This window comes from Zootoca vivipara, chromosome 3 (genome assembly GCF_963506605.1).
Source record: "Zootoca vivipara chromosome 3, rZooViv1.1, whole genome shotgun sequence".
NCBI lineage: Eukaryota > Metazoa > Chordata > Lepidosauria > Squamata > Lacertidae > Zootoca > Zootoca vivipara.
This window is the reverse complement of record NC_083278.1, coordinates 77,130,755-77,156,134: the sequence shown is the minus strand read 5'-3', so window position 1 is coordinate 77,156,134 and position 25,380 is coordinate 77,130,755. Positions and strand designations below refer to the sequence as shown.

At 39.0% G+C, this 25,380-nt stretch overlaps 1 protein-coding gene across 1 annotated transcript in view; it reads right to left on the bottom strand.

Moving 5' to 3' along the window:
* Nucleotides 1-25,380, bottom strand: part of SDCCAG8 (SHH signaling and ciliogenesis regulator SDCCAG8) — a 92,725-nt gene that overhangs the window by 61,644 nt on the left and 5,701 nt on the right. The window contains exons 4-13 of the mRNA XM_035108353.2: nt 24,887-25,000; nt 23,366-23,488; nt 22,566-22,688; nt 20,509-20,573; nt 16,969-17,157; nt 15,250-15,388; nt 12,032-12,184; nt 11,306-11,440; nt 9,063-9,179; nt 3,126-3,268 (exon numbers count right to left, since the gene is read on the bottom strand). Coding sequence (XP_034964244.1) covers nt 3,126-3,268; nt 9,063-9,179; nt 11,306-11,440; nt 12,032-12,184; nt 15,250-15,388; nt 16,969-17,157; nt 20,509-20,573; nt 22,566-22,688; nt 23,366-23,488; nt 24,887-25,000 — 1,301 coding nt within the window. The remainder of the gene's footprint in view (nt 1-3,125; nt 3,269-9,062; nt 9,180-11,305; nt 11,441-12,031; nt 12,185-15,249; nt 15,389-16,968; nt 17,158-20,508; nt 20,574-22,565; nt 22,689-23,365; nt 23,489-24,886; nt 25,001-25,380) is intronic.

The following is a 25,380-nucleotide window of genomic DNA, read 5'->3' as shown; positions in this document are numbered from 1 at the left end:
ACATCTTTAGTAGGCATTGAAACTACAATATGGAACTCCTACCCACAGAAGACTCATCACAGTCTGGGTCAGCTCAAGACAAGACACATATTATAGGCATTTATGTTTCCACCATGGATTAGCCTAATACTTTTGTAACTTTTGAAGGACACTTGCATGCCTGACAGCAATTGTAAATACACATCTAGAAGCAGTGTAACTGGATGACACTCCCATATATGTTTTTACTGCATCATTTCAGACAAGTGACTGTCATTCAAATGTGACAGAAGAAATAAGAGTGACCCATGACTGAAACATAGGAATCACACACTGTAGTCTACTTTTGGAAAGGAGCAAACTAAAAATCTATGGAAAAACGAAGTGCATGAAAGTTTTAAGTATTTATTATTTTGGTAACCATCTCAACCATCTCTAAAACAGAACAAAATTATAATCTGTATTTACTGCCTCTGAAACATGAGCCTAATTTTTGCCATCAAAACTAGCACAAACATAAATGAAATAAAAATAGATAAAAAACATGATTCTGCAAATTTAGTGGGGAAAAGCAGAACGAAGACCAAATACGAACCTTTTTTTTTTTACAGGTAGCTAAACTATTTTTTTGGGTGGAGGGAAGCACTATTTTTGAGATGTCATTTTTGGAGAATAGAAAGTTGATGGGTGAAAGTTTTAAACCTGAATTTCATATGGGAGAAGATGCCCCTGCAATATATTGGGGGTTGGGATTACAGAATTTAGTGTTGCTGATTTTTCAATTTTTTAAAAAAATTGTCATAATTAAGAATAACAATACATATTTGCACTTAGTTACAACACTCATTCCTCTTTCTGTTGAAAATTTATATCATGCTTGTATCTACAAAAGGCTAGATATCATAATCATACAATATCTCAATTCCTAGTGTGAAGTTGAGCTGTTTCTGAACACGAAGATATCCACTTATTTTTTAAAGCAAGTTTCTAGTTATGTTGGTGGATAAAAGGTTAAGAGAATGGAGACAGATGGACCACAAAGACAGGATGTGTGAGTCTTTCAAGTCACTATACAATAACTGAATTCAGATGCCATGCATGCTTGTGCTTTTTTCCCTTACACTGTTTTATTTTTCAATATCTGCATGTTAACAAGACATTTAACTGCAATTATTTAGTTATTTACAATCGGAAATACTATACTATGTGGGAATAAATTGAACCTTTAAATTAAACGGATTAGTGTTTTGACTTGGTATAAGTTTGCTTTTGATGTTCCTAAAGTTCCTTTTGTTTTTAAAATTAACCAATGAATTATCTGCCTGAGGAAAGAAGCAGCCTCACTTCCTTTATGGGTGCAACTGTAATAAAACTTCAGCTGTGTTAGAAGGGCCAAACATAGGCCACTCATCTACACTGCAGACACAAAAAGCCTCCCACAAAAATGACGTACTTCTTTCAAAACAGCAATGCTCCACAAAGGGAGACAAATGCAATCTATACTACGTTTTATGACTTAAGATGGATAAGACCACAATTTAAAACTATAACACTGACATATGATGCTAAACCATAACAAAAGTAATTGATAAGAAAACACAGCGCAGGAAAGCAAACAATTACAAAAGACTGGTGGTCATGAGTGATTCATCAGACCAGAATTTTGCAGTTCCCCACCCATTTCACATTACCACAAATAAGGAAGTCTAGTTGTTAGACCAACATGAGAACAATAAGGGAATATGAGGAAAATAGCACTTGGAGAAATGTTGTCATGACAAGTTATACTTTGGAAAGCTGTAAGATAGCAACAATAACAATTCTTAAGCCATAAGAAAGCAAAGCTGAATATCACTGTTAAACCCATCCATCTTCTGCAATCATCTAAAAGAATTTTCTGCAGACTACATGCTTATGTAACCCTGAAATAGTATTGTCTCATCATTCATGTGAATCACTTATTTGGATGCTTAACTTAATTAAGCTCTTAGTATACCTTATTAAGAATGTGGAAGTTTTTCAGAAAAGCTATCTACAATTTGGATTTTCTCCAAGACACCACACAGCTTCATAACTTGTATGATTAGCCTTCGGATGGAAATTGGTAAACCATTTGGTTAACTATCACAACAAATCATTATAAAAGAAGTCCTGCAAAATCAAAACTTTTGCTGTCTTAACAACTTACCCAAAACTTTTTTCAAGTTCATTAACCTCTAGCATATTTGTTCTCTAAATACAGGCTGTAAGAAGGGTGTTTTTCTCCCCATCTGCTACTAGCCCATGATCTATATTTACATCATTTCTTTTTTAAAAAAAGAGGATGGTGTGATCATTTAAGAAGCATACTATAATCTCCCATTTTCATATCCATTGTGCAAGTCTGTATGCACATACATGTACTCGACCCAACTAATACTACAAATCTAAATGCTTTCTGGCATACTTTTAAATCTTGACTTCCATTCTAGAAAGTAGTTCATGCTATAGATTAAAAAACGAAACAGTAATGAGTTTAAAGTGTTAAATTAATCAAGCTCAGTGGGAGCAGGCAGGTGTTAAGAGTAATGGGCTACTGTTAAGAGAAAAATGCAGAAACTTCAGAAAGTTTTTGTGTGTGTAGTTAGTTGCTTGTCTACCACACAAACATTTTTGGCATACAATTGACTGTTTTATGCATGATCATCAATTTTCTCTGAAGACCATGCATGCATCTAACTATAATCAGTAACTAGGAAAGTGATAGCTATTTTCAGCTTTTACATATCAATAAGGAACTGGAGAGCAATGTGCTATATAATCTCAATTGTTCCTTAAAGCAACTGCATCAAAGAATCTTGAAAGAACAATTGGGTGCATATAACTTTTACTGACTACAAATTGTTCTAAGATGACATTTAACACTGTGATTGTTTGAAGAATACTTTAGATGAACAGAAAGAATACTCTGGATGAATAGATTTGTTATCACTAAATCCCTTCCACGCTTCATCTTGTCTGAATGTTTTGCTCAGTACATCTTCACTTCTAATATGCCTAAAAGCTGTGCACTGAATCAATCTCTTAACAACTGTGGATAAGCTGCTGGCAAAAATTTGCAGCATAAAAATGAAATTGGTGCTAAGGCCAAATATGATAAGGGGTACCTGGTGAGGTGCAGTTGGTGCTCAGCTTTACCCAGCAATTCTGTTTGTTTCAGACATTCTTCCTTAGCTCTTGCTGTATCCTGCAGTGCTTGCTCCAAACGCAATTTATATTCATTGAGCTCCACTTGCAATTTCTCTATTTCCTTAAAAACACACAGAGGAGCACAGCAAATTCAATTATAACAATAAAGGAAGTTACATAAAACACAAACATTGTACATATATACATTCTATAACAAAAATAATAATCAAAGGGCACTTTAAAGAAAATCCTGCCTACAACAGAAAATGAAATGAGAATGAGAATGAATGTTTTTTATTCAGTGCTACGAGCTTTAGATAAACTCCCCCAAACTTATTTAACTACCTATAATAGGTAGATAAATGTAGCAGTATCAGCAGTCATGCATAGAAAAAAGCCTTTCCAACACCATGATTACCATATTCTTATTAGGGTAATACTGTATTCTTATTAAATAAGAAACTATTAAATATATCAAGGACTCTTTTTTAACAGTTTATGGCTGTAGAAATTAGGTTGATCACTCTAAGTCCCCGTCCCCAGTTCCCCCTTGACATTCTGACCCATTCACATACTCTCTCTCTCTCTCTCTCTCTCTCACACACACACACACATTGAAAAGGCACTTGTTTAAAACAAAAAACAAACATAATTTGACAACTGTCAACTAAAGCCAAGACAACCTCATAATTCTACACTATAGGCATAAATATAAACTCTCATTATTTTCTCAAGGGAAATATTTAAAGCGAACAGATGGGCTTTATACCATCCCCTCAAGATAAATCAGCTCAGGTTCTGTCGGACCAACAAAAAAGCATATTCCAACATAAAAGGACTTTTGCTGAAAATGGCCTCCCTCTACCTGCCAGATGTTTGAGCATAGGGATTTAAGGCAATACTGGTCTGCTAATCTTGGTTGTGTACAGAGAGCAAACAGCTTCTCATTTAGTTTGAGCCCAAGATCCCAAGATCATGATTTTAAATGAATTTCACCCAGAAACAACAAAGAAATGTGTGTTACACTTAAAATGCTAACTTAATGTTCTTTCCATATCCTAAACTAACTTTCATATTTAAAAAAAGGATTCCGGATTACTATGGAAATATAATTTCTATATTCAACTCACATACATGAATAACTATGGCAAATTTATTTATTTATTTAAAGCATTTTTCACCCTGCTATTTGGCCATAAGGGTTTCCAGAGCTGACAACATAAGATCAATAACAAACAAGACTCTTAGGCTTATACTCAAAGGAAACTGGAGTGTTTGGGGTGGGGAAGCAAACTCAGCCAGCAGTTTTTAGCCACCTAGTTCTTTCAAGTAACTTAAATGAAAATAGCTTGGGAGGAGCCAAAAATTGCTAGTTTCCTCTACTGCAGCCTGATAGAGTAGCCAGTGCTGAAGGATAGTTGATGGAGAGGGAAAGCACAAACTGATTTCTCAACAGAGTTGATGGAGTGCCCTGCCTCCCTTCTCCCCTTTGCTGTAGCCTGGTGGAGTCTTATAGTAGAAATATTAAGTGAGTTACATCCAGTGGTGCTCTTCTCCTGTTGGAAGATTCTTTGATTAAGCAGAGGTTGCTATCAGTAGAATGGATAGGGAGGCAATGTTAGACAATTCACCACCTTTTTGCAGCCCACATCACTAAGTGGTTATCAGTTATGGTTGTTATTAACAGTGATCATAACCCAGAAAAGAATTAAGCCCATTTAACCCCACTCAAACTATAAATATTTATGGCCCTATCAATAGAAGAACATGAACACTTCAGTTCATTGAGAACACTGGTTTGCCCAGCAACTACTATCAACTGTTGCTTACTGTGTATTTTTGTAGGATCTGATTAGTGCAGAAAAATTATATATTAAAACCTTTGTTTAATAAAAATACAATTCTTGTGATATATTTATATAACACTACAAACATTAGTGTAATTCTAATGCAACTTAACAAGACGGAGGATTAAGATGTAAAATGTTGTTGTTTAGTCGTTTAGTCGTGTCCGACTCTTCGTGACCCCATGGACCATAGCACGCCAGGCACTCCTGTCTTGCACTGCCTCCCGCAGTTTGGTCAAACTCATGTTCGTAGCTTCAAGATGTAAAATAAGCGATGTATTTTTACGTCACAAAATTATATATTTATTCATTATGCTATATAAAGCCTTCTATGTCATAAAAAGTGTATACCGTACCTACTTTCAAATTAAATACGTTTTCAATCACTATGTATCTAAATAATAAATGGAAATTTTCAGTTTAACAACCTGATTCTATGCATGCTTACAAGCTCTACACACACAATACATTTTTGTTAAATCTTGCCAGGGGAAATTCTATTGTTTCCCCCCTCTTTTTACATAATAACAGCCACACAACATCCAAAGCCTGTTGTCTTATATTCTTATAAGGGTTTGTTCCTTTGGTGGAGGCAGTGGTAACCAATACAGCAGGTGAGGATCAAACTGGCAGGGGTATGTTGACCTCTAAAAGCAAGACTTGAGAGGACAAGGCAAAAGGAATTGATCTATACCAGTTGCATCCATATGAAGTGCAGTACCAGTATTGGTTTGAGGGTTGTGGGGAAGGGAGTAATTGTAGGCTTTATCGATTGCACCTGCCTTACCACGCTTCCTGTCTAGTGGGTTGTTGTTATTATTTATTTAATTAAGTGTATTGTAATAGGTTGTTATTATTAACTGAATTTATCTGTTGCTTTTTAAACAAAAAGTAACTCAAAATGACTTACAAAAAATAGCATGTATGTTAAAACCAACATAGAACTAAAACTGAATAAAAGCTAAAAACACATTCATCTTTATTTTAAAAAGCCAGGACTAAAACATCCCACCCACTGAAGGAGGCAACAGATAATTAAAGAATGAAGGCATGGTGGGGGAAAAACTGGGAAACCACCAAGTGGGTTGTCATCCACCAATTGCTTGAAGGCTACAAAAAACCGTCATTATGTCAAGAGGATTTCCAATTCCCCCCTCCCTTTTATTGGCAATATGCCTTCTGATGGAGCACAGAAAGGAATACGGGCTTCCATACATTCTGAGAGCATAAGGAAAATGATAAGGAAACAACCAACTGAAAGGAAACAGTATAGTGACATGACAGACTCCTGATATCTGCAGTTGAATCTATAGCAACTCACTGGGAAAGAAATAATAGCATGCATAGGATGGACTTGGGTGGTGTCCTAGTGTCCCTTCAGAAACACCTTTCAGAACCTCACCATCATCACCAAGTGGGATGTTCAAAAGCCAACCTTGTTAATTCCTGGATGGAAGATAGGTGACTAATAGCTCTGAAGCACTTGTTGGAGAATGTGCCTGCCAAAGGATGCATATACAGTAAATTCATGCTATAGTGTTTAGTGAAAGAGACTGGGTGGGTCCCAGTTGCTGTCCTGCATACCATCTGTAAAGGAACATTGGTAAAAATTGCAGTGAAAGCCACTGCTGACCAGATAAGATGGGTAACTATGCCTTCAGGAAGGACCAATTTTAGGGAGGTGTAAACCAAGGGTCCCCAAACTAAGGCCCAGGGGTCCCCAAACTAAGGCCCAGGGGCCGGATGCGGCCCAATCACCTTCTAAATCCGGCCCGTGGACGGTCCGGGAATCAGCATGATTTTACATGAGTAAAATGTGCCCTTTTATTTAAAACTAGCTGACCCGGCCACGCATTGCTGTGGTTCTTTCCTGTGACCCCCCACCCACCCTTTCCCGATCCTGCCCCTCCTCCCTCCACCCCGGCTCATCCCTGTTTCAGTAGGATACCCTTTCCTCTGTTGTCCCTGGGGAGTGTTGGCCCCTCCCCCATGTATCTCCATACCTTGGCCCCCACCCTTGGAGAAGGAGCTGTTAGGTTCTGGGTTTTATTTCCCAGCATGCACTTCTGTCTGAGCCCTCTGTTGTCCCTGGGGAGTGTTGGCCCCTACCCCCGGTATCTTCCTACATTGGCCCCCACCCTTGGAGAAGGAAATGTCAGTTTCTGGGTTCCATTTCCCAGTATTTACTTTTGTCTGAGCCCTCTGTTGTCCCCTCCCCCCTGTATCTCCATACATTGGCCCCTGCGCACGCATCGTGAACATTTCTATATATTTAGATTAAGGATGGGGGGGTGATGATGTGCCCTGGGACGCAGAGAACTACTTAAAAAATCCCGAGGGGGAGTGTCAAATAGCGAAGCCCCGTAGCAACAGACAGGCCCAGACAGAAGGAGGGGGGTCATATGGGCCACTTAGTGTGGGCCTCTGAATCTAAAGGGGTCTGCAAATTCACAATTAGTAAAATGAAAAAAGTAAGTAAAGAGAAAGTGCATGGTTGTTGTTGTTTTTTTAAAAAAAGACACAGAGGCTTACAATCAGTTGTTTCTCCTAAAATAAGACATACCCATAAAATAAGCCATAGCAGGATTTCTAAGCATTTGCGCAATATAAGCCAAACCGCGAAAATAAGACATAGTGATAGGCGCAGTTCTGGAGGGCCCCAAGGAAGAGGCAAGGCTGGACGCGTGATAAAAAATAAGACACCCCCTGAAAATAAGCCAATGTGGGGTTTTTTAAAAGGAAAAATAAATATAAGGCAGTGTCTTATTTTCGGAGAAACATGGTAAAGCCTAGGTTAAAAGGGGCACGACTGCCCTTACTTAAAATGGCCGCCGGAGCCTCGCATGTGACACAACGCCCACTAAATTATAAAGCGAAAACCCCTCACTGTGCCCCCAAGTGTGTGTTAGGAGAAATGATGAACGACTGCCTAATGCTGCCAGGCGTTTATTAATGCAGCCGCCGGGAGAGGCTTTGGGCATGGGGTGGAATGGCTGTTTTGGTGGCTGTTGGACAGTTGCTCCTCCCACCCATGACCTATTTGGGCTTCTCCTCCCCCCACCTCCCACCCAGGGCTCCATTCAGGATAGTATTTAAAGGGCTGTAGAGCTGAGGCCTAGTCTGTAAAATGGAGCCAAGGCCTCCTGTTTTACAGGATCTCGTGGCGGAGGCGGGGTTTGTGGGTGTGGCTCGTTGTTGTGGCTAATCCCTGTGACTGCCCCCACGTGTTCCGATCCATGATCTATTCTGTTTGTCTCCCCCCCCCCATATCCATGACTGGTGTATCTAATGACGTTTTGAAGGATGGTATTTATTTTTGTCTTGTGGTTATTTGGTGGGGGATTTTTGGGGGGGGGGTATTGGTGGTAAATTGTAAAGTAAAAACCCCTTGCCGTGCCCCCAAGTGCGTTGCTGTGGGTTATCTACCCCCCCCTCCGGGCCTAGTGCTCATATTGGCTCTTGCTCATATTGGAGGATTCAGTACTGTATAGACATGTCCAATTTCCCAATTTAGTAGCAGTTTATCCCAATATTAAATGCTTACTAATAAGGAATGCCTTCTAACAGGCACCCAGTGATAAATTCCCAAGTCTGAAAGACACAACAAAGTAGTAAGCCTACAAACTGGCAATATTACATGAGCAATAACTTATTTTTGGATTTCTTATTAATTTCTAATTAATAAAAATAAGTTTTTAGAAAGGCAAAACAGAACAGAATATGTATTTTAACTTGTGTTTTTAAAAACACTGCTGTTAACATTAGACAGTGGTTACTGTGTCTTAACTTTTGATAGACCACAAACAAATGTATGTAAATTGATATTACATAATATATACACAGAGCACGTTGGTTTACACATGTCATATGATGGAATATTTTAAGTACTGCACTCCCATTTATACCTGCAACTATTTTAGAATGAAAACTCTCTGGGGGGGGGGAAATACAATTTCTTTATTAGGAATAGCTGGTTTCTTGCCATTTAGAACCTATAACAACTAGTTATCACTATTGGAAGAATAAACACATTCAAGTTTTTAACACAACTTGATCATGGTCTCTTACCTGGTTTTTAATTTCAAGTTCCCTTACAGTTTTTATTCTATACTCTCTGTGTTCCTTTTCTGCCTCATCCTTCTTCATTTTGGCATGATTCAACTGATAGCGTACTTCTCCACACACCTGTTAGATTGAATAGATAACAGTGTGTAGTTTCAGGATACAGAGCAATATTTATTTACAAGGAGAGCTTTTGATGCCCTCTGCTGGTTATCTTCTATATCTATTGTTTAGTAGTTCATTTTAGGGCTAAGTCAGACTTATATTTTCAAAGTACAGTGGTGCCTCGACTTACGAATTTAATCCGTTCCAAAGGCACCTTTGTAGATCAAAAAATTCGTAAGTCAAAAAGCGCCATTGGAAACGCAATTTCCCATAGGAATGCATTGGTCAAAAAACTCTATCTAAAACCACCGCGGTTTCCGTTCGGATGTCAAGAAATTCGTAAGCATGTGGCCATTTGCCCCATTCGTAAGTAAAAAAATTCGGTTGTCAAGTCGTTCGCAAGTCGAGGTACCACTGTAAAAGTGGTGCAAACTCACCAGCCCACTTGGTTAAAAGCCTCCTAATCCTATGCTTTTTCATGGCTGTTCACAACTGCTCACAGCTACCGTTTCCCCTATTTGCTGTTGCTTTGGGCCAATTTCTTTCTGCATTTTATCAATCCAGATGATCCCAGCAAATCGGGGATTGCATGTTGGATGTGATGTTGCCACTATCACATAGCCAATCATATTTCTGCATTTCCTCCTATTTAGTGGGTGCCAGTGGGAAAGGGAGGGACACACATTCCATTACTGAGGCAACAGAAATGACATCTCTTCATTGCTGTCCTGCAGTAGTTTCATTACTGTGCAGCACAGCAAGAAAGCAAGTGCTGTCCCTGCAGAACTGGCAATATGAACACATTTCCTCCCAACTCACCTCAATACAAGCTACAATATATTCATGTCCATGAAGTCTCTTCTCTGAAATTATTGAAACAGGGCACTTTTCGTGGGGCACAAATACCTCCCAAGTGTTGCAACTCAAACATCCCCCCCTTCCATGTTGGTATAGCCATAATCAATTAATTTTTCAAAATTACATTTAGACTTTATATTTGAGTTGCTCCTAACTGTGGGAAATACTGCATTGTACAGGCATTCAAACATCAACATATTTTTCCCCTGAAATAATACTATTTCCCCATCCACTAGTACAGGCATAGGCAACCTTGGCTCTCCAGATGTTTTGGAACTACGATTCCCATGATCCCTAGCTAACAGGGCCAGTGGTCAGGGATCATGAGAGTTGTAGTTCCAAAACATCTGGAGAGCCAAGGTTGCCTATGCCTGCACTAGTACCACTGGGTGATATCTAACTAAATCATACTCGGAGTAGACCAATTTAAATCAATGTAATTATACTATTGATTTCCATGAGTCTCTTCCCATAAGATTTGGCTGGATACCACCCATTATTTCTAATATGATTGCCATGTGGAAAGTGTCTGTGTAAATTATGCCTGCATGCACAATACAGTATCTCTGACACCAGTTAAAAAAAATTATATAAGCACACATACTCCCCCTCCCCCCAGGTAAGAATGATCTGCTGCTTGACAGGTCAAGTGTAAAGCTTTATTTTAGCTTTATAAACAAGACTATTTCCACCTTCTGCATTTACAGCAATGATTCACTGTCATATAGTACATGGACCAATTTGTGTAATTAATAGGGAGTCTATTAAGAAATAGCTATTCTCCACAAAGTTTATTTATTGACCATATTTGAATGCTCCCAATCAACACGGTCTCACTCGGGAGATTGTGGACTCTCCTTCCTTGGAGGTTTTTGAGCAGAGGTTAGATGGCCATCTGTCATGGATTCCTGCATTGCAGGGGGGTGGACTAGATGACACTTGGGGTCACTTCCAACTCTATAATTCTATGATTCTAACACATATTCTTTATAAGGAATAAAACATTAAGGTCCCCCATTCCCACATGTAGAAATGGGAAGCTGTCACTAGAATTAGATCAGAACCTGCAGGACTGTCTTCTAATTAATACAAGAATAAAAAGTACTACAAAGGATTTATCAATATACATATGCATATTTTGTGAACAAAAAACCTATCCAAAGAGTGCTGCAACAGTTAAATCATAAAAGTGTGCCCAATTAGCATGCATAATGTACAAGGCATCAAACCACTCTCTATTTATATCAATGTCAATTGATTACTTTGTTTTCATAATGTATTTCTACCTTATTTATCTCAATATCATGACAAGCATTTTGTTTCTGAGCTTCTTCTAGTTGATTGGCTAAAGAGATCTTCTCCCTTGTAATCCTGTCAACTTGACCCTCCAAGCTAGCCACATTCTGAGATAAAGACATAACCTGAAACAAAGCAAAACCTTAATTAACCAGTAAAATGACAGTACAAAGCTAAAAATTGTTATGTTTCAAATGGTAAATATACTTTCATAGACTGCTGAAGGTCAATGCACTGTTATTTAAAAAGGAAGTAGAAGTCCAAAACCTAGAGTTTACAATGACAATGACAATACATAAACTCTTGCAAATGCAGAAAATATGTTACTTCCGGGATGTTTCACACACATTTTATTTGCTGAAATATAAAGGAAACATGTACATCATGATAATATTGAGATAGTCCATGTCAGGAGTCACTAATATTTTTGGACTAGTGTGAAAATTAAGTGTGATGTGACCGCTGCTTCCCCACTTCCACTGGACAACCTTATGCTTGTCACGAAAAGTCAGCTATGTTCTGCTGATCCCAATTGTGGAGATCACACAATATTGATTCCCTACCCTTTGATAACCAGCTATAAAGTTTTAATAGTGGGGGGTGGGGTGGGGATGAAACAAGGCCAAAAAAGGTCCAAAACTTTGCTGCCTTTCAGCAGAGCACAATACATAACTATTTACAGTCCAAAATACTTATACAGAAAATGTTTAAAATACCAACGATGACAAGTTCTCTTTTTCTTTCTTCATTTCTTCACGAACTGCTTCTCGCTCTTCAGCCCTCTTATCTATTTGTATTGCTAATTCTCTTTCAATACGCTCTCTCTTTCTTTCCATTTCCTTTTTAAGTTGTTCACATTGGACTAGAGCCTGTGGAAATGGTCATATATTAAAGACTGAAATTAATAACTCATTTTTTAAAAAACTAGAACATGACTTAAATCTGAAAACGTAGAAGTGACAAGCAAAAATTCTAGATTAAACATTGTTCTATTAAATAACAGTTAATATATGGCTATATAAAGATGCATAGTATATTTCAAGAATAGATATAACTTTTGTAAATCTTTCTCAAGAACTTGTTGCTCCAAATTGGACAATAAGAGAGAACTGATCACTGTGACTGCCAAACAGAAATAGATCAGTACTGAACTATATGCTTAACAGGATTTTGCTACAAGTATGCTAACATTCACTGTGAATTTCAGAGTACATCTCACTCAAAACATGCAATGAAAACTAGACTCACATGTCTACTCAGGTATAAGTTCCACTGAGTTCTATGAGACTTACATCTAGGTAAATGTTTACAGGATTGCAGCATCAGAAACTTAACTTTCTGAGCATAAATGTAATTGTTGTACTCTTACCCAATGCTTTCTTAAGAGCATAAGCCTAGTTACAATCTCAGAGCAAGTTTAGTGAAGCTGTAGTCTTGACAAGAAAATCTTATTTTCTTTAGGGACACTAGCATTCTCATAAAAACATCCATTTCTAAAATACAGTCGTACCTAGGCTGCCGGACACCTTGGAACCTTTGGTTCCTGAACCTTCAAAAATCGGAAGTGAGTGTTTCGGTTTTTGAACGATTTTTCAGAAGCCAGACATCTGGCACGGCTTCCTAGTCTTCCGATTGGCTGCAGGACGCTGTTCCTGCAGCCAATCGGAACCTGCGTCTTGGTTTTCGAACGCATTCTGTTAAATGGGAAGGCAGGTATTTCTTAGCTTCTTTTAAACCGTGAGGAAAAACAGTAAGAATGATCAAGAAGAGAAAAATAACAGGCTAGAACAGGAACTAGGCAAATGCTATATAAGCAAGGCAAGAGAAATGAATTGAAACTTCAAGGGAGCGGTATTTGCAGAGCTTCCTGTGGCGTGACATTTTTCCTGCTTCAGGCAATAAGAATAACACATTACCCACAAGGGGGGGGGTTTCCTAATGCCCACTGGGGAATCCCCATTTTTGCTTTTTTTTTTAAAGGATAATGCAAAGGACGAGCTTACCTAATAGACTGTCAGCCACTGTATAGACATGTAAGATTACTTTGATCACTTGGGGAACTTCTACTCATGGTACTGCATGTTCCAGAATGTCATAGTACTTTGACCTGAATGCTCTTCCCGCAGCCATATATGAAGCAGGAACTATTGGTTGCTTCAAAGTCTTCTAAAGATAACTTTTTGCCTAGGCTCTCCCTGACCAATAAGATCAGATCCTGTTTTTATTTGCATGAATTCCTGTTTTTATATCCTTTCATACTGTTTTACCAACTGCCTTGCAGGACATTTTCGGGGAACAAAAATACTAAGAATAAACCCTACAGAAATCCAGAGTGGACTCCCTAAGACAGTTGGATAGTGTCCAATCCTTCTGGCAACTCCTGCTGGTGCCAAGCATATTACTCTACTTTCCTTTAGACCACATCAGTGAGGCTGAGAGGGGAGAGGTCTTGTTGTCTGGGCAGCCCAAAACCTCCAAACACACTGCCCAGGCTTGTGACCTGGAGAGGTCATTTCAGTGCTGCTAACACAGCAAAAACAATGTGGGAGGCAGCAGTTATGGGTTACTGGTCTCTGCAGCCACAGCAGGTGCTGCGATTCTCCAGTGGTTTGACTTCACCCCATTGTCTCTGGAGACAGATGGATGCCAACAATAATACTATTCAATGTTGCATTTTTGTTTTAATGCTATTGTTTACTATTTTTATGTAGCACAGCACTTAAGTGATTTTAAAAACATTGAATGATTTATAAATATTTTAAACAATCAAACCACAAGTCTTCAAACTGAGGTCAGTTGTATTATTTCCAGAATTTATTTGAAATCGTAGTATGGGAAAATTATTTCCCGTTTATGCAATATAATCTGCTCCCTCATGAAAGTTATGTTTGATTATAAACCTCTCACAATTAGAGGTAATTCACTAATTACACAGCAGATGGCACTCATTATCAAGACAACTCACTACCATAAATGTTTTTAAAGCTGTTTAATATTATTCACACTGCATTCTAAAATAGATGGTAAAAATTATTCACTGCTTCTATGAGTTCTGAAAGCTTAGAAACCTGACCAACAGCAAGCAAAATTCATAAAAACCAATTTGAACAGAGAGGACTCAACCGAGTAGCATTTCTAAGAAAACTGTAATACTTGCCCTGTAAGGAATATGAGTGGAGACTGTCTGAAATATGGCACTGGGAGGCAAAACCAACTCAACACACACAATGCTCAAGATGAATGAAAACCAAGACATATATTTCTGATACTGGTTCTATTCTGTTGGCCACCAGCCCAACAGATAACATATTGATGTAAGAAACTTAGTTGTTTAATTAGCCAACTTTTATAATACACCATGCCCATTTCCCCTCCATATCAAAATGTTATTTGGATAGGAATTGAAACAAATATAAAGGAGGTATCGTAGTAATCAACATTGGGGGAGTGAGAGATGCAATAGAGAGCATGGGGGGGGCACAGGCACTTCACTGAAGGATGGGCAAGAAAGGAAATATCACTTGATATATGCCAGTGCAGCACAGTAATTTTTATTTAGTAGCATCTCTCTCTTAGTAATATTTGCTATAGTGTGAAGGGTTGCTAACTCATGGGCCTCCAGAAGTTGTTAGGCTCCAATACCCATCAGTCTCAGCCAGCATGGCCACTATTTAGGGATAATGAAACATCCGGAGAGTAGTCAGTCACTGCTTTAGTATCTAACAAGGCTTACAACCACAACAAAACCTCAAGAGCAGCCCTATCACATCAGGCCAAAGACCCATCTAATCCAGCATTCCGATTTGTAAAGCAACTAGCCAGACATCTCCGAGAAACACAGTAGGCTTGAAGGTAACTGTCTCTCTATTATTTGTCGAAGCAAGTGGTAATCAGAGGTATATCCTTAGGCATGCCTAAAGTAGTACTGTTTTACCTTAGTTCTTTCCAAATTGGCTTCTTCCGTCATGTGTACAGCGTGCTTCACTTGTTCATAGGCGTTAGATTCCCTTTGCTGCATTTCACTCAGGTTTACTCTGACTGAAGAAAGTGCTGCCATTAGCTCATCTCTTTCACTGTTTTTTAAAAGAAAATGAATATATAAATTAACAAGGTGGAAGCCATTTAAAATGAGTATCAGTGTTTAATTTTAGCAATGTTTTGAAAGTTATATTACGATGTGAGTTCTCACAATGTGCTGAGTAGTAGTAACAGGTACCACATCACAATTTATGCAAACTGGGTAGAATCCCACCAAAACACAATATAGCAAAAACACACAGTCAAGAAAAAATAATACATGAAGTTCAATGCATCCAGAAATTAGAATCATGATTATAGCAATGATAAAGAATGGATTCCACATTAAGCTACAGTATTGAATATGGGCAACTGCACTGAAAATCTTTTCAACTCTAGAACAGATTTCCTAGGCTGTACAATCTGCAGCACAGAACCAAAAAGTCTAGGATTCTTCATCGCTTCTGTTTTAGGACTTTAAAGGAGAGTAATATAAAAGGGATGCATACAGAATGTAAACTAGGGAATCAACTATTCTCTGTGATGTATAGCATATGGTTAATGGGGAGGGAAGAACAAGAATAAGCCACACATGCAAGGCAGGCAAAATGCTTGTTGCCAATGATTAAAGCAATACTACCATGCACATTTTCAAATGTACAAATCTGACCTAGATTATTAGATATGCATGTCAGAGATGGTGAATGGTTATTCATGCAAGCCCTCAGTCAGTAATTGACAGACTGATCTTATCTAAGTTTACAGGAAAACCACACTTATTTCAATGGAACTTTCTCTTGGGTTATCATAGATAATTAGACTCGAGGTGCAATCCTATGTTAATGTGATTCTCAAAGTAAAAGTTAACGATTTGGATTCTTTGCATTTAGGATGCCTCTCCCATCTTCTTGCTAGGTGTCCAGATGGACACTGGGTCATTTTATGTAAATTAAGTTCTTACCCGCTAGAGATGTTGTATGAATACTTCTTGTTGCATCAAGGGAGAGAAAAGAACCATAGGTAAGAAAAATAAGCTTAGGGACCATAAAAACCTAGACGCACAAATATGATGGAGAGAGTCTGGCAGCCTGAATGGCTCAGCATTCCCAGAATGGAGCAGAGATATCTGAAGTAACTCACCAGCAACCTTTCTAAAATCCTTTTCATACTAGCTTTATGACTGATAAGCACAACAGGGGTTTGAAGTCCTGGAAATGGGTTTCAAGTCAGATGCAAAGCAATACACAGCATAAACAAAGTACTGAAGTTAATTCTCCTGCTTTTGCTATAAAAGTTACCTGGCCACACAGAAATAAAAGCACAATTATGTTATGCTTCAAGGAACATGGTTTTGTAGAGTGCTAAGAAGGAAGAGAAACACCCATGAAATGTATGGTGGCGATATTCTATCCAAACTTCTCTTCATGAAGTCTCCTCCGAGACTTCAGCAAACAACTAAAGCACACCATTGTGAGAGAGGTGAAAGGAAGGTTACCTTGGAGAAAATGGATTTTGCACTTAATAGAGTTTGTACAGAACCTCACAGCAAATGACACCCAAATCATGACTTAAACACTGTTAAAAATCACCTTGCAATAATTTGTTTAATTCAGGATTTAACTCTCCTGCTACTTACTTTGTTAGCCTTTCAATGGTTTGCATGTGGACATTTGAATGTGTCTGGGAAAGAACAGCTTCGTGCTGTGCACATTGTAAGCAAAGGCCACCAACTCTGACGGAACTACTTGCTGCACTGAGCAAATGCTGATGGTTTAATCTTCCACTCAGATCTTCACACTTTTTTTGAGACTCTGATAACTCTTTTCTAGAAAGGTAACGACATACAACACTATAAGCAAGAAACAAGGCTGGATAAAAAAAACCCATCAATATGGCAGAATGACAGAAGCAGATCACGACTAACATCACTGATCTAGTATTGGTAGTTTGAAAACATATGAACACAATACAGTAGAAAGGAGAGAGAGTAGCTGCAATAGGGCAAAGCCCGTTTACTCCACTTTCTTGTTTTCTAATTCTTGGTAGTTCTATACAAGTCAAATGCAGGAGTGGCTCATCTGATAGGAGCAGAGCCACAGCAAAAGTCTTGCAGCTGCTGCAACAGCATTACTGCTGCTTATTGGGAAGAGAGGGGACAGCTCTGCTGGTACTACTCCCAGCAGTGGGCCTGTGCAGCCCTGACATTGCACCCATCCATATATATATATATATATATATATATATATATATATATATATATATATATATGGGACCCAGGTGGCGCTGTGGTTAAACCACAGAGCCTAGGGCTTGCTGATCAGAAGGTCGGCGGTTCGAATCCCTGTGACGGGGTGAGCTCCCGTTGCTTGGTCCCAGCTCCTGCCAACCTAGCAGTTCGAAAGCACGTCAAAATGCAAGTAGATAAATAGGAACCGCTACAGCGGGAAGGTAAACGGCGTTTCCATGTGCTGCTCTGGTTTGCCAGAAGCGGCTTTGTCATGCTGGCCACATGACCCGGAAGCTGTCTGCGGACAAATGCCGGCTCCCTCGGCCTATAGAGCGAGAAGAGCGCCACAACCCCAGAGTCGGACACGACTGGACCTGATGGTCAGGGGCCCCTTTACCATGGTTGCCCATTACCTGGCTCGTACCAAACAGACAGACACACCCATTTCACCACATTAAACAAATACGAAGAGAAAATTGTTCTAGGCATAAGGAGAAATGTGGAGTATGTGGTATCATTCAGTGTTAATACCTGTGATAATCACTCATCACCAGTGATACCACAAGCTATAACTAACAGAAGACTGTGATATATATATATATATATATATATATATATATATATATATATAGGTAATAGAGCTGTACTGGTTGTATTGTTAGGTTTTCCTCTCTCAGGTGTTGCTTTAAACAAAAACCTGATTTGACCAACATATGTATATTAGCAGCACTAAAGTGACCTCCCTGGCGTGCACAGCTGAGCAATGTGTATGGAGGTCCCAGGCTGCCCATATGACAAGACCCGCTGTCAGCTTCACTGATGTGGTCCAAAGGAAAGAAGAGCACCAGCTTATGTTTGCCACCAGCTTTGCTACAGGAGACGGTGGATGGAGGCGTACAAGGGGTCATCCAACTATCTTAGAGATTCTATTCTGGATTTGCGTAGGGTTTACTCCTTAACCTGTTCTTCTCCCGAAGATATCTCACAAGGCAGCGGAGGTTTAGGATCAGTTTTCCTTCTCCTAGATGGGCTACCTTCCCAGGCTGACAAGCACTATCTGCCCCTCCACTTTCCTCAACAGCCTTCTTGATTGCTAGATGTACTTTTGGTCTTGGGTCTGCTCAATTCACCAGAGCCTGTCTTCACATGCAAGGGAAGTCCCTAACTCACTGAGGGTTTGAGACCCATCAGCTACCCTCAAGTGGTTTAGCCGGCCAGTTGAAGCCATTCCCAGGTGTAGCCGCTGTCGCAACTGACATCTTCTACGAGCCACAAGTGAGAGAGCTAAGTGCAGAGTGGGGACCAAAGGTGGCCAAACTTCCCCAGATGGAGTTACAGGTAAGTAGCCGTGTTGGTCTCCCGTAGTTGAAACAAAATAAAAAAATCCTTCCAGTAGCACCTTAGAGACCAACTAAGTTTGTCATTGGTATGAGCTTTCGTGAGCATGCACACTTCTTCAGATACACACCCAGATGGAGCACAACATGTCCCCCACCAGGTGTACTACCCTTCTGCTAATGCCCCATACACCAAGCCTTTAAGATTTCTGTACATAGTTCAAATTTCAAGTTTTACAGGAGCTCTGGAAAAATAATAATAATAATAATAATAATAATAATAATAATAATACCACCATATTTTTCCGTGTACAAGACTAGGTTTTTTCCCTAAAAATAATGTCCAAATTTTGGGGGTATCTTATACACAGATAGATCTTCCCCCATTTTCTTGGGGGCATCTTATAGATGGAAAAATATGGCAATCTCCTAAAATAAGCCATAGCCATAAAATAAGCCGTAGCAGGATTATTAAGCATTCAAGGAATATAAGCCATACCCCAAAAATAAGACATAGCGATAGGCGCAACAGCAATACCGGCCGCGGCAGGAGGAGGACGAAAAAAATAAGACATCCCCTGAAAATAAGCCATTTTAAAAAAAAATTGAGGAAAAATAAATTTAAGACAGTGTCTTATTTTCAGAGAAACACAGTAATAATAATAAATTTTATTTATACCCCGCCCTCCCCGGCCAGGACCAGGCACAGGGCGGCTAAGATCGAAGTATGATACTATAAAAACATAAATCAAACAATTGATTAAAATACAACTTAAAATGTAATTTGGAGTAGAATAAAATCAGATGACAACCCACGGATTATAACTATAGTTGATGGGAACACTGAGTGCTCACCAGGCCCAACTGTTTATGCTGGTCTTATATGAGCCGGTGCAAATGGTTAGGGAAGCCACTTACATACTGGGTCTTATAAAAAAAGAAGAGGTGGGGTCAGACTGGGCCCCGACCAAAGGCCTGGCAGAACAGTTCCATCTTGCAGGCACTGGGGAAATATGTCAAATCCTGCAGGGCTCTGGTCTCTTGCGACAAAGCATTCCTCCAGCCCGGGGCCAGGGCCTTTTCAGTCGAGGCCAGTCTAACCTCCTTGAGGCCTGGGACCTCCAAGATGTTATTGTTTGTGGACTGTAAGGTCCTCCATGGGGCATACCAGGAGAGGTGGTACCGTAGGTATGAGGGTCCTAGGCTGTATAGGTCTTTAAAGGTTAAAACCAGCACCTTAAACCTGACCCTGTACTCCACCAGGAGCCAGTGCAGCTGGTATAGCACTGGATAGATATGATCCCGCGGCGAGAGCCCCATAAGGAGCCTCGCCGCGGCATTCTGCACCCGCTGGAGTTTCTGGGTCAGTTTCAAGGGCAGCCCCGCGTAGAGTGAATTACAACGATTGAGCCTGGAGGTGACCGCCGCATGGATCACTGTGGCAAGATCAGGGCGAGAAAGGTAAGGGACCAACTGCGTAATACGGCAGAGGTGGAAAAATAATTTGCTTTATTATGCTGAACTTTGGATAGCTATAATGAGGCAAAACAAAACAAAATTCATTCAGGTGGCAGATACCAACCTGAAGCGAAAAGAAAAATTTCTTTTTTACCTTAGGGAAAGGACTTGAGCTTCAAGTGCTTCTGTCTGTTCTTGATAGAGACATTTTAGATTTTCCTTTAAAACAAAAGCAATACACTGGCTTATTTAACTACAAGTAAGAGACATGTCAAGAAATCCGATCATAATAATCAAGACTTATTTTTTAAAATTTAATAAAATTATAATGTATTTTGTATATAATAACAGCCATTCAAAATATAGTATTTTCCTACCATGACTTACAACATTTAAGACCATATAACATATATGAACAACACAAGGGCAAAAACAGAATATTAGTAAAAACATTTCAAATCAATATATCAAAGGCAGTCATAACACTACAGGATTAAAAACAGAGGCTACAACCTCTTAGACCCTACAGAGAAAGCATTTTTAGAGCCCACCTACCAAAACTAGCAAGGAGGATGTTGTATTGTATCATAGTAAGGAGCTTGCATAGTAACAGCCATGGGGCCACTACAGAAATGGATCTGTCCATTCTACCTGGCATGACATCCCTTCCTGTCAAGTGCACTGCACACACAAGTATTTCCTGCATGCATGCATGCATGCATGCCCACAATAGAAAAAGGTAAAGGTAAAGGTAAAGATGGTAGGGAGGAATGACTATGGGGAAGGAGAAAACAACACAGAACACATACATTCTATGCAGCCCCACCAATGGGTGTGGGCAGCAAATTGCAGTATAGCAATGAATATTCATGAAGGGCATAATGGAATGTGTGGGAGCTGACATATCAACCACACAAAAAGAAAAATAGAATCTAAATGAACCATTTGTTAAAAGACATATTAAAACCAAAGTAACCAAGGAGACCCATGATAGTAATAAATAAGGAATACTGGAGGAAGCTACACCAACAACAGATCTTAAAACAAGCGTAATAAAAATATGATAAAAATAGTAACAATACAAAAATATTTCTCTCCCTCGCCCCTCCCACACAACCAAAATATATATAATGCATCCATATAATAAAAAGCACAAGTTTCAAACCTCCAGCTAAATATTTCTTTAGAGATTGCTAACCCCTTCCATGAGGAAAGAAAAACTCCTCAAAAACAAAAAAGGAATAGAAGTGTGCAACTGTAAAACTGGCAAGGAACATTAAATGTCTGGATTGACCAGGCCTGGTATAAATATTTAAGTTCATATAGAAATCTAAATTCAAGAGGTTTAAGAAATTCCACAGCACATCATATACACCATTTGATGCTTCTGTAGTGAAGGTCTCCCATTCCAGTGTTTCCTTGATTAAGATTTGTTTTAGCTTCCAAAGATTATAATACAAATTGACTCAAGTACTATAAATCATATGCATGCTTTCTTTAATGTCTGCTTTGCTAAAACATTCTATCAAGCAACCGTTGGCAAATTGTTTCTTTTCATTAAATTAATGAACTTAAAATGCTTGCACTAACAGACTGATCAGAAGAGCACAATGTTGAATTCCTCCCTGTATCTTGATTGCTTGGTATGGAGGACAAGCATGATGTTTGTGAGGTTTCCAGGCGCCATCTGATCAGCCCCTGCCAGAGACCAGAATGCTGAATTTGAAGGACATTGAACAGATCCAGAAAGGAAACTCTCCAGTTGTATACAGAGGAAGAGTTCTCTCCAACTCAAAAGTTATATTCCATGTTATTGATTAGTTTGAGAGAAAGGTCCAAAGAAAGTGGCTGTCAGAAGCTAACTTTCCCTCCCTCTCTTCTCTTGGGTACTGTCTGCAAGCTTTCAACAGATTTTTGGAATTCCGACATTCCGACTTTCCTCCTCAGCCTCCAAGCAACCGTCTACCCAAGTGAGCAGGGTCTCCATACCTCATACTTTGGGTTGCTGCTTGGGGAAGGAAGAGACAGAAATATCAGCTTCTGCCAGCTCCCTTCTGCAAGCTGTGGATCCAACTCTATTATGTTGGTCACTTTAAAAGTATTTGTTTTATCCATAATTCTCTGTGACGACATTAAGTAATTTCCTGTTCCAGAAGAGTAAATAAAATCATGCCAGATGAATAGTTCAGTGGGTTTCTAATAGGCACTGACCAGTTCTAGCTGCCATTTATCCATCAGAAATGTAGCTGCTGTAGCCTGCTCGTTGATATGAGAGGTTTTGGCAGTTTCACAAACATTAGAATCATCACCACCGCCGGCATTTTGTGTATTTCCCTGAAACAAGAACAATAGCTTTTCAGTGTCTGTGCCCATTTCATATCCATCCATCCATACATACATGAAACAAAAACATTACACAATATATGAAAATGGGATATCTTATGAGGTTACACAAAGAGCATTGTTAATAGTGTTGTGTTGCATCTAAATATTATGCAAGTAGTACACTTCCACAAGCTGCCCTCTTCTACTGCAACCCACCCTGGCAACATATCCCATGTCTTTTCTTAAAGGTTGCATGCTTCCCAGAAGAGATTGTTCGGAACTGTATTGGGGAGACGGGGCAGAAAAGCCAAACAACTGAAATTACGTCCAGCTTGTGCAATGATCGGAAGGAAGCCATTATGTGCTTCTGCTTTTAAGTCAGAAAAAGTATAGCTAGAAATAACTAAGGGTGATTGGGGGGTGGCGTTAATTTAGCACTCACCTATGGCTAGCAAAAGTCACTTTTATTTTCAGTGCATATCACTTCTATGTAAAAAGAATATAAGCACTGTGCATACCAGAACATGACAAATACAAATAGTTAAATAAGCTGTGTGGCTTATGCATATTACACTTTTTTGGTATTTTCAAGTTCCATATACTGTATTTTCAAGATTTGTTAATGAAGTACAGCTGTATATAAAGAATCAATATAAGCTGACATGTATAAATTCCAGAAAACTTACTGAGGCATCCAGAAGAGTTTGTTCTCTCAAAGTGTGCTCTCCTGTTACTTCCAGTTTATCATGGAGTTTCTCATTTTCAAGCACAACTGCACATATTTGAGACTTCAGTTCAGATAAATCCTCCTATAAAGTCAAATATGTATACTGTAAAAAGGATGGTAATGAGATTGTTTTAAATGTGGCAATGAATTGAAATGCTCTCCTCACATCAGTTCAGGTCCCCTTGACTGTAGCATAAAAGATTAATGTCCACTTTTGCATAAAATCTGATTAAATATATAGTGAAAAAACACGATTTTGCTTGGGAAGAGCATTGTCTATCAAATGTCAGACACTTCAGTCACTTATGAGGCCATGGATGGAAGGTTTTTACACCAGAAGAGCATTACCTGGAATATAAAGGACTATTCTCAACTACCAGACTGCAGCACAATAAAATAAATAAGTTGAAAACAAGAACAGCACAGGCATAGATTTTTTGCATTCCTTAAAACTGTAAAATGCATATTTCTATTATCTGAAGTTACTCTGGCAGTGCTTAAGTAGCTTTACAGAACCTTCTGTATCCAGAGCTCAAAATCAGCAAACCCTTAGAAGTCATGAATATAACCTGAAGAAGCATGTCTTATTTAGGGCTGAGTGGAGAATAAGAGGCAAAGACTCACAAGCGCAAATCACACTAACTTCATCTTAGTCAAAAGGTCAAGAAGGAATAAGTGCAAACTGCAAAGAAAACATGTCTACTTCAGTGAATCACTGGCCACCTCCAGACTTTCAGTATTTTGCATCAGGGATTCAACCTCATACTAGAGATTTAGGCTTGCATAATTAATGTGGATTAAAGCACTCTGTTGCCTAAACAAAACAGATTCACTTTAAAAAAAAAGAAACAGACTTTTTGGGCTTGGAAAGTGACAGGGAATGCACTGAAAAGTTTGGGATGAACATATGATTTCCCCACCAGCAAATCAGGATGAATGCTCCTTGCCGTATAACTGCCCTGCAAACAAACAGACTTGATGTAGCCTAACCTCCACATAAGCTTTGTGCAAGCAAATAAGGATAAATGCTCATGGGTCATCTGGAGAAGGCCAGTGAATTTGCAAGTGTTAAATGTGAACATAGTGACAGGCATGTGTGCAACTGAGGAATATGTGGTTGCATGTACATGTGTGCTGTGGGGCAAGTGTGAAATTGGATATGCAATTAGCATGATAAGGATGCAACTAAGAGGCTGAAGAACAGAAACGTACCAGTATCTTGTCACATAATGCTCACAGTCCTTTTTTCTATGTGTTTAGTTCCTATTTAAGATATGTTTGACTGAAGAAAAATTGAATCTTTTGGTTGAGGTCTGCTTCTAACCAACAGGAAATAGACGGCATAATCTATCTTGTGGTGATATATGTTTTGTTTCAATTCTGAATATACACAATGTTTAAGACATTAAGTAAATATCATATTCTATAAATAATCCACATGACAGAACAAGTAAAATAGGTTAAGCACAATGTACAATACCTTGCAAAACTTGACTTCAGCTTCTAAGTGGTTAATGTATTGTGACTGGTCATTTATGATAGAAATGAGATCACAAAGGGCAGGCAAAGTTTGATCAGTAGCATTAGATGTTCTCTGCAGGAAATAAATCAGTTAGGCACAGTAAGCATTTATAAGCAAGACTCTCTCCACCAATGTTTATGCTTTAAAATTATGCTTTAAAATTAAATAACTTTACATTAAGTGCTATCTGCATATGATATCTAGGAAGATTATTGAATCAAAGCCAGATTTTCCTCTGTGCTCATTAAGAGTGCTTAGAAGATCATAAATACTTTACTCTCAGGATAAGCTCTTAAAACAGAGAGTATGCCAGCATTGCATTCATTTGTTGGCTTTAGTTTCATTTTACCTGGGCCTTTGTTCCTCAGATATTAATACTTTTATACAAGCAGGCTTCCTTCTCTCAGATGATAGATAAAGGTTACTATGTTGCAAGTGGATCCAGACAAGAT